General features: G+C 37.1%; 1 protein-coding gene across 1 annotated transcript in view; it reads left to right on the top strand.

Annotated features, from left to right (window-relative positions):
• Positions 1-15,827, top strand: part of LOC150077416 (serine/arginine-rich splicing factor 7-like) — a 135,231-nt gene that overhangs the window by 42,483 nt on the left and 76,921 nt on the right. Inside the window, exon 2 of the mRNA XM_090386801.1 lies at positions 8,077-8,295. Coding sequence (XP_090242927.1) covers positions 8,084-8,295 — 212 coding nt within the window. The 5' untranslated portion in view covers positions 8,077-8,083. The remainder of the gene's footprint in view (positions 1-8,076; positions 8,296-15,827) is intronic.

Raw genomic sequence — 15,827 nt, 5'->3', positions numbered from 1 at the left:
ACAAGGTAAGCTATCAAGAAGCGAGGAAAATAATTACTCCTACTATGCCCAAACGTACCTATTGCCAATATTACACAAAAACAACAAACGGTGTCCAGCCAAACGGATGCTACAGTTCCCTTAAACATATCAATCTCTGACTGGGCTCGAGCTGTCCTCTCTCAGCAACGGTCCAGTGTCCCTAAGCACTCAGACCAGGCAAGTAACACTCCTCTTACAGTACCAGTGACATGTCCTTCCCCACCAGTGATTGCCACTGCATCACATAGTAAAAGTTCCAATTAAAAAAAAATATCCAAGACACCTCCATGGATACTAATTACTCATCCAGCCAGGAAGACCTGATTTTAGAAATATATGTGGGGGGCAAAATGGGCACTGGTTGGCCTATATTTCCAAAAAAAAAGACAAACCGAAGTCTGTTGTTGTTGTTATTTTGGTTTTTAGGAGCATTAGCAACTAAGGCCATGTTGCTCCAGGGATATGCGGTGGTCAATCCCTGACCTTTCCACGCCCTCCGTATTTGGTGGTCATAGGCCGGTCTGATCAAGAAGCGTGTGCTACGCACTGCTGCCCCTGCCCACCTGGCTACGGAGGCGCCGCCGAAGTCTGACTGACATAAAACTGCCATACTGAAAAAGCAGTCAGATACAGCCAGCTCCTTGTACTTATCTCAAGTAATTCTTAGGTGGTAGATGACTTCCATCAACCGGTGAAATACGACCACTTTGCTTATTGGAGGCTTGAAGTGGTGAAACCCATGTTTAGTCTCTAGAGCAAAGTTTCCGGCATCCCCCTCCCCCCATACTTCTCCTTCAACCCATGCACGGTACTAAGTACTATAGGTTTTGATACCTTTCGTGTTTGGGGTTTCATAAAAAAAAAAAAAAAATGCCTTATATTTTACAGTGGAATTGCAGAGGACTTCGTAGCAATATGCGACAATATCCATGACCTTATTCTTCGCTACTCTCCAATGGGTTTCTGCTTGCAAGAAACCTGTTTAACTTCCGAGATTTACACCTCCATAAAGAACAACTCTCCATATTGAAAAGATCACAATACATCAAATGCTGCCCATGGTGGTGTTGGCCATCTTGATCAACTCACAGATCCCAGCGAAGCAAATTGTTCTTCAAACAGAAATTGAAGCTGTTGCTATACGTTTCATTACTCAGATTGCGATAACACTAGTTTCAATCTATCTTCCACCAAATCTTACCAAGATTTGGAAAACCTTCTAATGCAGTTACCTTCCCCTGTCTGTTTGTTGGGGGATTTCAATGGTCACCACCCCTTATGGGGATCTTTTAAATTAGATACACGTGGTCGACTGATTGAAACCTTTCTGTATAGGCAAAACCTTACCATTCTTAATACAGGTGAACCTACTCACATACAATTGCCAACTGGACAAACTTTGGCAATTGATCTGTCAATAAGCTCCCCAGTACTGTTTCCACTCATGGAATGGTCTGTTATGAATGATCCCATGGGTAGAAATCATTTCCCAATTATTTGTAATATGCTCACTGTACAACCACCATTAGCTGAACCCTGCAGGGGATAGAAATTCTCTTGTGCCAAGTGGGTCAAATTTCAGTCCATTACAGCCCATTGATGAAGTAATGGAATATATCTCACCCCACTTGTTATCAGCAGCTAAAAACTTTGTTCCATTAACAAATCCTATGGCCCGACACTATTTTAACTACTGGTGGAATGTAAGATGCACGAAAGCAAAGAAGGAAAAAAATAAAGCATGGAATTTATTTCGACAATCACCAATGATGGTTAATCTCATTAACAATAAGAAACAAAAGGCATGAGCGTGTCTCATTTAAAGACAAGCCAAAAAGGATTCCTGGACCAAGTTTGCATCCACTATAAATAGAAACACTGACTTCAAATTAATATGGAAGAAAATTAAACAACTTACTGGAAAGTTTCCGACCATCCTTCCACAACCCGGAATGGGCAAGAACTATTTACTCCTCTGGCAGTAGCAAATGCCTTGGACAAAACCTTTGCTCAAGTCTTAGCGGCATCAAGCTATTCCCCGGAATTCCAGAAAATCAAGAACATCACTGAACAGCGACCTCTCCTTTTGCACCTCTCTAATCTTACCATATAACCAACCTCTTCAGTATTTGGAACTTCTACAAGCCGTTAGAACAGCACGCAACAATGCAGCAGGGTCCAGTGGAATATGTTACATCATGTTACAGCACCTCGATTAAAAACATTTACAACTGCTGCTTTTATTTTATAATCGAACATTTATGGAAAAACATTTATCCTACATCTTGACACCACGCCATAATTCTGGCCTTTTTGAAACCTGGAAAAGATCCTTGCAGTCCTTATAGTTACCAGCCAATTTCCATCATCAGTTGCCTCGTTAAAATCCTTGAGAAAATAATGACTTGTTTGGATCATTGAAGACCAAAATGTAATAATGAGTAATAGTCAACATGGCTTTTGCCGAAACAGATCTGCCTTAGATCTCATGATCAAGGCTGTCCACAATTCGCAGTGCCTTTGTGAAAAATGAACACCTTGTTATGGTCTCCATAGACATAGAGAAGGCGTTTAATACTGCCTGGCGTCATGGCATTCTTAGAGACCTGCATTCCCTTGGTCTGTGAGGCAACCTGCCTATATTCATTAAGAACTTTTTATCGAGTTGTTCTTAACAAGTATGATATTTTAACTCCCTTTCTGCAACATTCTTGCGGGAAGGGGGAGTTGCGCAAGAATCTGTACTGAGCACAGCCCTTTTTGCCCTTAGAATTGACTCTGTTACAAAAGAACTTCCAAATACTGTTGAGGCTGCTGATGATTTCTCTCTTTCTTTCCATTCTCAGAACATGAGATGTATTGAACATCAATTGCAGATATCACTAAATAAAATACAATATTGGGCAGTGCTCAATGGCTATTGTCTTTCACGACAGAAAACTGTCGCTATACACTTTTGCAATCAACGCAAATTACATACAGATCCTGAACGTCACATGTCAGACTTTACCATCCTGATTGCCAACAACATCAGATTCTTGGGATTAACCCTTGACAAGAAGTTCAACTTCCTTGGAACATATTAAATTTGTACATAATACCTGTCTCAAAAAGCTCAACATACTAAGAGCTTTATCCTCACTGTCTTGGGGAGCAGATCATACTCGTTGCTTTGATTATATAGAGCATTGATTAGATCCCGTTTGGATTATAGTGCTGCAGTCTACGATTATGCCTGTAAGAGTACACTACGCTGGCTGGATCTATGCAACACAGTGCATTACGGATTGCACTTGGATCCTTCAGGACATCTCCAACTCATAGTCTATGTATTGAAGCCCACGAACCCCCTTTGCACCTTCACAGAAAAATGTTACTACTGAAGTATACAGCCAAAATAAAAAGTTGCTGTTTGCATCCTATTCACCCTTACCTCTTCAATCCTCAACAACCTGATCTCTACAGAAATAAACCTAATAAAATGAGGCCAGCAGGCTTACAGCTTTTTGAAATATCACAGAGTTGGAAAGTTCCTCCTCACGGTAGTTAACGTGTAATGAATTACTCTCATTCAACGTGGACTTCCCCTCCTCAAGTGAACTTGGATACTTATTTTCTTCAGTGGGGTAAGAATCTTCTACCGACTCTCAACCTGAAACAACTCCATGCAAATCATATTCAGAGCTATGTTGATTTCCTGCCAATATATATTACCGATGGGTCTAAATCTCAATCAGCTGTTGGAGCAGCAGTAGTATTTCCCTCTGCTATCATTTTTCAGCTTCCCTTCCACCTTAGTATAGCAACCTTTCTGCAGAACTACATGGAATAAAATTAGTTTTAGAAAATTTTAATCTTTACACATCTCTAAAATATTTAATTTACACAGCTCAATTAAAGCAATGCAAAATCTCTTCTATATGAATCATCCTGTTTTAAACCAAATCAGGGGGTTGCTCTTGAAAATTGAACATTGTCAACAATTAGTGAACTTTTGTTGGCTTTCAGCACATTCAAGGATAAAGGGGAATGAACTGGCAGATATATCTGCAAAAAATCCGTCAACTTTAAATTTGACATCTGTCCTTATTCCAGCCTCAGACTATAATGTCATCATAGCAGCATGCCTTGCACAGTGGAAAGAACTATGGCACACACACAGACTAATAATCAACTTTTTCAGTTGAAACAGGAACCAAAATTTTGGCACTCGAGCATCCAGACAACAAGAAGGGAAGAAGTGGTACTTGCACAGGCAAGAATAGGGCATACTCGTCTAACTCATATCCATCTATTCACAGGTGATGACCCCATCAGTGTCGACACTGCTTAACACAAATAACAGTGAAATATATTCTTATTGACTGTCCTAACTGTCAACAGGACTGAACATCAGTCCCGCTTTCTTTAACAAATCTTCAACAACCGAGATCACTGGAGCATATTATTGGCAGTCAGGCAAATATAAATGAACTTTTCAGCTTTCTGAAAAAAAACTGGAATATATCGATTCTGAATAGTTTTCTAAAATGAAATGAAATGCCTTCAATTCTGGATTATTTCCTAACACATCTCTATGGATAGGCACACTATAGCCAGTGTAGCTTATGTGCCATTAAACACCCATAACACACATGCTTCTCTGTACTTATTCCAACAGATCGACATCCTTCCTGAAATGAGGCTTCCAAAGCTGTGCGCAGACTCAAGATAGCAGGCCCAACCCTTTCCATATACAGTAGAAAAATTACTTCCTTATCTCTGCTGGCAAAATTTGTGTGTATCATTGACAAAACCCCTATGAGCTGCTCTAGCAGCACATCTGTACTTCTCACAGACCATATCGTATTACAGTTATCCCCAAGTCTTTTATTCTCTGCTACCTTGTGTGTTCTTATTCGTTATGGTTTAGATACTGCAAATTTTACTTTAACAATGAACATATTCTACCCATATGTTCAACTTCGATTGTCATTTCTCTGCCCATCTACCTCATTTTTTTGTATCTTGCTGCAGTAGCATACCTTCATTACTGTCATTATCCTGCCAATCTTTATATCATCTGCAAACTTAAAAATTTTAAATGTCATCAGTATCATAAATAAATATTGAAAACAACAGTGAGCCCACCTCTAGTGACACTGGAAGTGGGCTCACTGTTCTCCTTGAACATTAGTCCAAGAACAGTGTCCATTGATTCTGTCTTCTCCCTCTTAACCATTCCTTTGTCCATAGCAGTAACTTTCCGTAATGCTACACTTCTCAATTTGTACAGCAGTCTGTGAAGTGTCAAAAGATTTTTTGAAATCTGAGTATAGTGGATTTTTTTTTTTTTTTTTTTTTTTTTTTTCCCTACCACCCAGTTCCTTAATAACTGCACCATAGTATCTGGTTTGATTGGTCACAAGATAGCCCTATAACAAGTCCATGCTGTAATTGCCATATAACTGCATTCATGTATAGAGTGCAGTTGTGTGGCAATAATATAGATGGTCCTTTAATTACTCACTTCACTACTCTATCTTCCCCCTTGTGATTGGAGATATTTACACATCTCCAATTTATAGATTTCCCCCCACCCCCCTGAAACTAAGGATGCTCTCTATTAAAATTTCATGTGTGAATGTAGATGCAACATATCTATTGTTTGCCACCAACCAGAACAGGTTCATCAACAGTTTACCATGCATATCTAGTGGACTGAAGTGAATCATCTCTTTCCTACTCTTCTTTGCTGGAGACTTCTCATAACCTGCCTTACCTTGCCTAACCCCTTCTTCGTGACTTGATTTCAGGCTAGTTTATACTTGATGTGCATTTGTGTATTCTCTGATACTTTATCCACATCCCGTGCATTTTTCTTGTCTGATTTGTTCTAACATCCATTTAGGTTTAAGTCTTGTCTAAGTCTCCTAGTAATAAAAAAAACCCTAGTAGCTTCTACAGTTACTCCTTGAATGCTTCTCGTTTAGAATTTGCAGTTGGTCCCACTGAATAGAATTTAGAAACTTTCTGAGACTGGTGTAGTCACCTTTAAAAAACAGAATCCCACCCCTTACATTTGACCATAGTTATCCCACATCAGTACACTGATCACTGCCATCTAGTGGTTCTTTTGTCTGGAGGTCCCTAATGCAGTCACTCACTGTGCATCAAGAGTATTGCCTTCTCTTGTTGTCTCTCTAACTTGCTGGTGTATAAAACGGTTCATCCAGTAAATCCAGGAAAAATTTTCTGATCTGTGAGTAACCCCCAAAGTTCCACTTAATATCTATTAGAGAATTATGATTTATGTCTTTATTAAATAAATCTTTTATGCCTTTTAAAGGCACAGGTAATATTGAAGTACATGTTAACGAAATCTGAGGATTTACTTAATGCAAGGCAATTGTTGAGGGGGGGGGGAAGTATCAAGTTAAGGTTAAATTTCAGTGTCTGAAATCTCCCCAGACACGATAAGGGTCTTTTCAATCACTCTGTCCCTGTAGAGACTGTGCAAAACTCGCATGGTAGAGCACTTAAATAGGTGCAAGGATATTTGCTGATACTGTTGAGGCAGTGTAGGTTAGGTTGGGAAACTGCTGGCTTGGAGAGATACAGGCTAATAGATTAATGGTGGCCGCAAATAAGGTGAGGGTGTTACTTGCACTGCTTTGTTGGACCATATAGCAGCCTGGAAATCAAAATTGGGATTGCAAGGCCTGTGTTGGGGATGGTCCTTATGGGACAAGTAAATACATAGGCTATATTAGGGTTACTAAGAGAGGTGCATGTATACTAATGCTAGGAGTGTAGCAAACAAACAAATTTGATGAATTTCAAGTACTGGTTAGGTCACCAAATGCAGATATGCGATATAGAATTGGAATATGGTGAGTACATTGCGGAGCAGGAGAATGCTCTTGATTAAGAAGCACGTGGAATCTAGGGCAGTGTGTTTGGTTGACTTGAGTGGCATGCACTGTTGAATCAGTTTGGCATGACATAGTATGCACTGGAACAACAAAACTGAGAGTAGCAGTGTATTACAGGACAAATGGCTGTGATGAGTTTAATGAACAACTGTACAGTCAAATAGCGGGCTTTTAAATTTCCAGAAGCTGGCTAGAGCTTGTTGATGATAGTAGACAGACAAGTACAATCCATTTGATGAAGGCCTGTTTACCACCCACCAGACTTCGTTGTTGTTGCAGTATAAGCTGAGTGTAACTGTTCTTTGGACAGTGTGTTGTTTAAAAAAAAGTAAAATGTTTTCAAATATTCATATAATGAGAGTTTCATTTTTAGTAGCATCTTTGGCATTCTTCGCTTAATTCTATTTAATCATTTGACAAAAACATAGTTTACTTGTAACAACTTGTTGATCACCAAAATAATATCTGAGGTTTTTGCATTCAGATAAGTTTACTGTAAAGTTAACTAAAATGTCTCTTTCAAATCCAGCTATCAGTTTAGCTATACTTTCTACATATGTTCCTCATTTGTTGCCTGATAGCATTACCAGGTAACAAATATAGAGCCTATAGAGGAATGAGAGTTATAAAGTACAAGATATTTAAACAGGTCATGAGCTAACAAGCATTTTAAAAAAAATGGTTAACTGCAGCCATTATCAATCCACTGCAAGATATCTGCCATAATCTGCCACCTTGGTCCAGTGCAGGTTGGCCATATTTAGCAGTCAGGGGCATGAACCCCGGCTACTCAAAGAGAGTGTGTTACTGCACTCCCGCTCCTGACCACTCGGCTATGGAGGCTGCTTAGTTAGTTATAAATCACAACTAAAAAGAAACACCCTAAAATAGTTAACAAATGTGGATTATTAACATTCAGTTATAAATAATCCAGATAAGTGCACCATGTTACAATATAGTTAGCAAAAAGTAATGACTGCATTTACTGATTTGTTTTGTGGATGGGAATTGTACTTTCCCAGTTGAACAATATTTACCTGAACCAGCCTTGCAAATATAGAATTCATATGATATAATGAAAAAGTAAAATAATAATAATAATAATAATATTAAAAAAAAAAAAATTTCTGTTTACTTACAGATTCATAATGTCAAGATACAGAGATAATTGTCCAGCTGATTGTAAAGTATATGTTGGTGACCTTGGCAATAGTGGAACAAAACATGAATTAGAAGATGCTTTTCGCTATTATGGTCCCTTACGGAATGTTTGGGTGGCCCGGAATCCTCCTGGATTTGCTTTTGTGGAATTTGAAGATCCACGTGATGCAAGGGATTCTGTTAGAGCGTTAGATGGAAAGTAAGTATAATTACACTAGCCAACAAAAAATATTTTTTGTCATACCTCCGCAATGATTCTGGTGGAAATAAGGGTGCTGGTTCTTAAAATTGGATAAAAAGAGTCTTTATCACGTCTACATCAAAAGATGTACCAATGTTTACTATTAAAATAAAGGGATATATATGTATAATTCAAGTTTGTAATAAAGTTGAAATAATAGTTATTTCAATAATATATAATCAGCATACTTGTAATTGACCTTAAAAATGTTTGCTACCAAAGGATTTTCTCTTGTATTCCTGCTTACTCTCCCTCACAAGGAACCATCAGTAATTCCCCCCACCCCCCATCATTACAGGATCCTAGTGACCTTGGTGCTGCTTTTCCATTGTGGAAATATCTTGGTGAAACAACTCCACTTTTTCATCACTCACACCCCCAGGTTTTTCGGGGGGTGGATTCAAGATGGGAATGAAGAATATGAATTTTCAATGACATTTGACAGCCACGTTTTGTAGCACTTGAGTAAATTAGACACCATCGTTTCATAATTTTCTTCTTTCCTATTACACAAAAAACCACCTGCTGCCGCCTTAAGTGATCATCAAAGATGGTTCTCGTCAGACCATATGGACTGCAAAAGGTAATGCTTCGAGTTTGCTTTGTAGGTTTGTCATACAGGTAATACAACACTTGTGAGGCACCTAATTGACATGATCACCAATTTCACATCTAAAATAAAAAGAATATGAAAGTTTTGTAAAGTCAAATATTTTTCCTTTCAGTCTTTGGGGTAAACCGTCCACAAACAACAAAAATTGTCTGGATAATTGTTATACACTTCCCATGTGTCTACTTATTTATTGTAGGACAATGAATTTCTGAAAATGTAAATTTAGTTTTGAACACTACAATATAAAAACAATGCAAATTCAATTTTTATCACTACACAGTACACATTTGCTAGTTCTACTCGTGTGAAAACACTGAAAGGAAAAATTATGAGCTAGCAGGTAGAGCCAAAGCGTTAGGGTGCTGGCTGCAACCTCCTACTCTCGAGGGGCTGTTTATGTTTGGAGGACAGATTTACAACCCTGAGAACATGTTACGATCAGTTAATACTTGGAAAACCTTGGCATAGCCTACAAAAATACTCTAGCATAATCTAGCCAGTACATTACTGGCTAGATTATGCGAAATTGGCATATTTTGGTAAAACATACTCCCTCTATATTTGATAACTGTGACGTGGTGTGAAACTATCATGGTAATTTTCGAAATCTATGCATAAAAATTGGTTAAAAACAGCATTTGAGTTCTTGGAAGTAAAAATCATGTTGGCTAGTGTTATTTGGTGTTAAAGCTAATATTTAAAAAAAATTCACTGCAGTTTGATTTTCTGCTTTATAGGCATGAAATGTTTTGAAACTGTAGAACGTCATGCCTACCATGGACATGACATTTTACGGTAATTACAGGGACAATTTTTAAAGATTATAAACTCAAATACAACAATGCATGTCACTTGCCATTACTTTTGCTTGGTCAGTTCCACTGATATTGTAAATTGCAGGCAATGACACTTGGTAGTTAATAAGACATTACATGTCAAGGGAATGTATTGTCTTCTTTTAACTGCAAATTAGGAGGGGAGGAAATTAACTTTAACCTATTTTCTTAAACTAATCATGCATAATAGTTTATTTAAGATAGGTTACGGAAAATAACAATTTCACCATGTGGTGGAATTCTTTCACCACATTTATTTGGTAAAATTTGGCATTCTAACCCATTACTTTAGGATAGGGTTTGGCAATTTTTTTTAACATTAAATATATTAGCAAAATTATTGATTATTAAGAGATGTATTATGTTGTTTCCATTATAGCTATCAATCCTTAAATGGGTACAATAGAAAGCTTTTGCTCCTCTCCCCCCCCCCCCAAGGTAAAAATCTTGTTGGCTAGTGTTATTTGACATTAAAACTAATATTTGAAAAACTTCTGCAGTTTGTATCTCCTTTATAGGCATAAATGCTCTGAAATACCCACCACGGGTGTGCAGGAACAAAGTTTAAACTATACTGAAATATTTCCCTGCACCCCATGAATCCAGCTCTTTTTGTACACACGAGTTCCAAAATCTTAGCAAGCAGTTGACTCATTAGCTAAAATGGGAGGTATCCAGCTATCAGTCACAATTACTAGAAGCTAAAAACATATATAATCAGCTATTTCACATGCCTAGTCATGTTGGATGTACAACAGTTTTCTGAAGAAATAAAGGGGTATCCTTTTGATACTTTTTGATTTCATTTGTTATTTTCCATAACTTATCTTTACAAAATTTTTATATTCAGGTAGGTTATGAAAATAGAAATACAGATCTACAGTACTCCAGAAGGGGCATTGTGTGTTGTCTTGATAAAGCAGTTTTACCCGAACAACAGTAACCCAAAAATGAGGGATGAAAACATCCTGAACATCATTCCTCAAAAATGCGGAATGGTGTTCAGGATGAGAAAGACTGGGGCAATAAAGAAAAATGTAAAAAGTTGATTCTCTCTCTCTCTCTTTCTCTAAAAGAATGGTGCAACCACATTACAAATATTGTGTTCAGGGCTGAAGGCCACGTCTAATGGAATTATTAGAAAAGGCTGACTAGATTGCTAGTGTGCCAAACTTAATTTATGATGCTATCTACTTTTTTTCTTCAAAATGTGCCACGATCTGGCATCTCAAGAATTTCATTTGCACATGATTAAAAAAGTTAATGAACACATATTGAAAAATGTTTGTAAGTTTTAAAATTAAGTACAATTCAGAATTCTTATTTTAAAATTCTTACATACATAAATTTTTAATTTATGTGAAGTTTGTGTCTTAATCTGCCAAGCTTTCAAAATAAGGGCTATACTGTGATAAGGCCAACCGTAAATAATCTTCTGTATGCAAGCCAATAAGAATAGAGCGATTCGTCATCTTTGTTTGTTTCAAATACGAAAAGGCCGATTCACATAGATATGTGGAACCAAAACAGCAATTTAAAAGTTCACTGCATTTTTTTACAGTTGGGTACTTTCCTTGGCAAACATATTTCCAAAAGTATTTTTCAGATGACCTGGCTTTTAGGAAGATATTGTTTTGCAATGTAATAATTTCATTTTCAAGTAATATTTTCTCCATGTGAAAAATCTCAGCAATTATTTTCTTCAATTTGTTTCATATCTAAGTTGACATGAAATGGATAAGAAATACACTGGAAAACGTTTAACATGAAAAAATATTCTGATCCCAACAAAATGTTTTGTGATTTCATACATTTATCTTCTTTTAACACGAAACAAAAACCGCTTAACATGAAAATATTTCGCATCTCAGAAGAACAAAAAACTATATAGTGGCTGCCACGTCGTTACTAATTTTTTACTGTTTATGACTTTACAACTCAGCTTTCTATTGACTAGGCTGACGTCTGATAATAAACAATATGTAGGTAGTACGAGGATGCCGCTTGCTGCACCACCCTTATCATTTTAAACAAATGGAATTACCTGTTGGGGGGGGGGGGAACATTTCATTTACAGTCTTGAAGTGAGTGACACACATAGTGTATAAAGTGATGAATTTTGTGTTTAGTAAAAAAATCCGTAAATTTATCATCCTCAACTGTACAATGGAAAAATCAGGACATAAACAAAGCGCTATTTTGCTTAAAGTTAAAATGGAGTTGCTTAAAACAGTAGATGTAGGGGATCCTTCGAAAACAGACATTTGTAAAAAGTTCGGAATTACTAACTCTGTGTTGTCAGCAATCATAAAGAATAGATCAACTTACTTCAATGTTTTAACCGGATCGGAAATGGATGGGAATGGCCAAACACGAAGATTTGGAGGCTGCATTGCTTGTTTGGTTCAACAAGCTAGGTCTCAGAATGCTCCAATATCGGGACCTCTATTAATGAAAAAAGCAGATGTGTTTGCAATTCAAATGGGAATTGAATTCACTGCGAATCCAGGCTGGTTGGAATGTTTCAAGAAAAGAAACAGCATTGTTTTTAAAAATGTTTGCGGTGAAGCAAATCAAGTTTCACCGAGTATGACATCGGATTGGCTGCAGACTACATTGCCCACAGTGCTTGAAGAATATAGCACCAGAGATGTTTTTAACACCAACAAAATGGGTTTGTTCTATTGCTGCTCACCTGATAAAACTTTATTATTTAAGGGACAGCAATGTTCTGGCTGCAAAAAAAATCCAAAGAGAGGATAATGGTAATAGTGGCATGTAATTCGGACATATCTGAAAGAATACTGGTTGAGTACACGGCAAAAAAGAAAACGTGGACGACAACATTTACTGATTGGCTTTTGAATTTAGATAAGCGATCTTTAATCAAAAAGCAAAAAACTTCCCGTGATTGTTCATAATTGTCCAGCTCACTCTGAAGTGAGATTAAAAGCTATAAAGCTTATATTTTTGCCTCCAAACACTGAGCATTTTACAGCCTTGCGATCAAAGCGTAATACAGCATTTAAAATTTTATTACCAAAAACAATTGCTACGAAAATATTTGGACACATTTCAAGCAAAAGAAGATTTCTCTGTAGTAGTAGTGGCATGTGATGCAAGAAAGCAAATGCACGATCTTATGCAGCATCAGCCAGAAAAAAAAAAAAAAATCACACCATTCCCTCCAAATGACTGTCCAGTTCCTCCTTAAATTTATTCAACCTATCAACTTCCACAACGACAGATGGAAGTTTGTTCCAGCAATTAACCACCCGCTGGCTAAAGGCAAATTTCCGCACATCTATTCTACATCTGTCTTTTCTTAATTTGAATTTATGCCCCCTTAGGTTCGTAATCTGAACGAGTGGAAGGTTCCCATCAGAATTATTATTATTATTATTAGCTATATGGTGCAAGGGAGCCTGAGGCTTATGCTGCACCAGCCAAACAAAAAAAAAAAAAAAAAAATTCCAAGTTACCCTGAGAGAGAGAAGTAGAAGGGAATCACCAAGAAAGAGAAGAATGATCATATCGAGCTCAAGACCCTGGTTCTGCCAAAGCCCATACTCACAAATTTGAGCTCCTGGGGTTGAATGAAATGTGCGATCACAAAACTGTTAGCAAATTAAGTAGTACGGCCAATTACCTATGTACAAATATCACTATTCAAAACGAATCAGTCACTTCACAATGGTTATCTTTCGTACAGCACACTTGTACAACGACATGCGCAGCCTTTTAAACATAGATCACTACAGTCTATTTGAATTTTTTGACTTGTGAAATTTCAAACAATAAAATTTCACAAGTCAAAACAACAAAATACAAATAAGTAAAAAATATAAATTCTCACAGTGAATAAAAATCTGAAGTTGTTTCGCTTTGTCATGAAAGCTACGTTGAAAGGAAAAATTACTTAAAAGAACTTTAGTCAACAGTTACGAAATGAATCAAAAAATACTATATCATATGAAATTATATACTATTATACTGGAGGAAAATGTAATGAAATACAAAGAGCTATAAAATTTTACTTTTTCTCACCAAATTGAAATTCAACAACAGCAATTCACAACCGTTTGTCCGCTTTCCCAAGATTCCGCGCTTCTTGACGAACCACGCACTCTATCGACTGATATTGACAAAACACCAAGCCGTAATATCTATACGTATTTTTCAACCCTAAGTTAAAAAATATATTTGTAAGTTTAATTATAAAATACAAACTTTGAAATTTTTAATTTATTTTGGGAAGGAACTGTCATAGTTCATTACAGTCTATTTGAATTTTTAGCGCTTTGTGTTGAAGTTATATATTTGTAAGTTTAATTATAAAATACAAACTTTGAAATTTTTAATTTATTTTGGGAAGGAACTGTCATAGTTCATTACAGTCTATTTGAATTTTTAGCGCTTTGTGTTGAAGTTTACACAACAGACACAGCACTTAATTAGTTCACAGGGAGTTTGAAATTAGTAAACTGAAAATACAGATTGTTACCTATACAACTTTGTGACGAAAAACAAGTTGATAAAGAGAAACAATTATTCAATTATAAAAATAATGCCATAATATCAAATTTAGGCAACATGCCCCATTCTACTTCAAAAAGTTTAAATGCTTTCGTTCTTAATCACTTTGACTCAATGACATCAAAACCCATTATTTTTTCTTCTACAATGGATACTACAATACTCAACAAAATTTATACTAATAGTAGTAGTAGTAGTGGCACGTGATGCAAGAAAGCAAGTGCATGATCTTATGCAGCATCAGCCAGGAAAAAAAAAAAAAATCACACCATTCCCTCCAAATGCCTGTCCAGTTCCTCCTTAAATTTATTAACCTATCAACTTCCACAACGACAGATGGAAGTTTGTTCCAGCAATTAACCACCCGCTGGTTAAAAGCAAATTTCCGCACATCTATTCTACATCTGTCTTTTCTAAATTTGAATTTATGCCCCCTTAGGTTCGTAATCTGAACAAGTGGAAGGATCCCATCAGAATTCAGCGTGCTCAACCCATTCAAGGCCTTACACCTCAATCAGATCACCGTGTAGGTGCCTAGTCTCCAGCCACTGCAATTTGCAGAACTTGCGCCTCTCTTGGTAAGAGGATCCCTTCATTCCCCTCACCAATCTTGTTGCCCTTCTCTGTACATGCTCAAGTAAATCTACATCCTTCCTAAAATGAGGCCTCCAGACCTGTACGCAATACTCAAGGCGTGGCCTGACCATTGCCTTATACAGAGGGACAATCACCTCCTCTCTGCTAGCAAAATTCCTATATATCATTGACAAAACCCCATTACCTGCCCTGGCAGCCTGTCTGCATTGCTCAGAAAACTTCATATCTGACTGCACAATTACTCCCGGGTCTTTTTCATTTTTTACCACCTTAAATATAGTACCACACAGTTGGTACATTTTTCTGGGGTGACTTCTACCCATATACAGTACTTTGCATTTGTCAAGGTTAAACTTCAGTTGCCACTTCTTAGCCCATCTGCCCAAATTATCTAGATCCTGTTGCAGTAGCACACTGCCATTACTGTCATTAACAACCCTGCCAACCTTTGTATCATCTGCAAACTTCGACATTACGCCTGATATACCTTCATCAATATCATTGATAAATATACAAAACAACAGTGGACCTAACACTGAACCCTGTGGGACTCCACTAATAACATTAGTCCACGAAGAGCAGCACCAATTGATTACCACCCTCTGTCTTCTCCCACTCAACCATCCTTTTATCCATTGTAGCAACTTATCCTTAATACCATTCTGCTCCAATTTGTACAATAGTCTTCCATGTGCAACAGTGTCAAAAGTTTTCCTGAAATCCAAATATATGATATCAAAATTATTTTTTGCATCCAGTTCCTTTGTAACCACATCATAATATCCTATCAAATTCATCAGACAAGACTTTCCCTTAACAAACCCATGCTGTGTCTGAATTATTGCTGCAGTCTTGTCTAGATGATCCTGCAATGCATCTTTAACCATTGACTCCATTATTTTACCCGG

This window comes from Mastigoproctus giganteus, chromosome 12, assembly GCF_048544385.1.
Source record: "Mastigoproctus giganteus isolate SK-2022 chromosome 12, ASM4854438v1, whole genome shotgun sequence".
NCBI classification, from domain to species: Eukaryota; Metazoa; Arthropoda; class Arachnida; order Uropygi; family Thelyphonidae; genus Mastigoproctus; species Mastigoproctus giganteus.
This window is presented reverse-complemented; position numbering and strand designations above follow the sequence as displayed.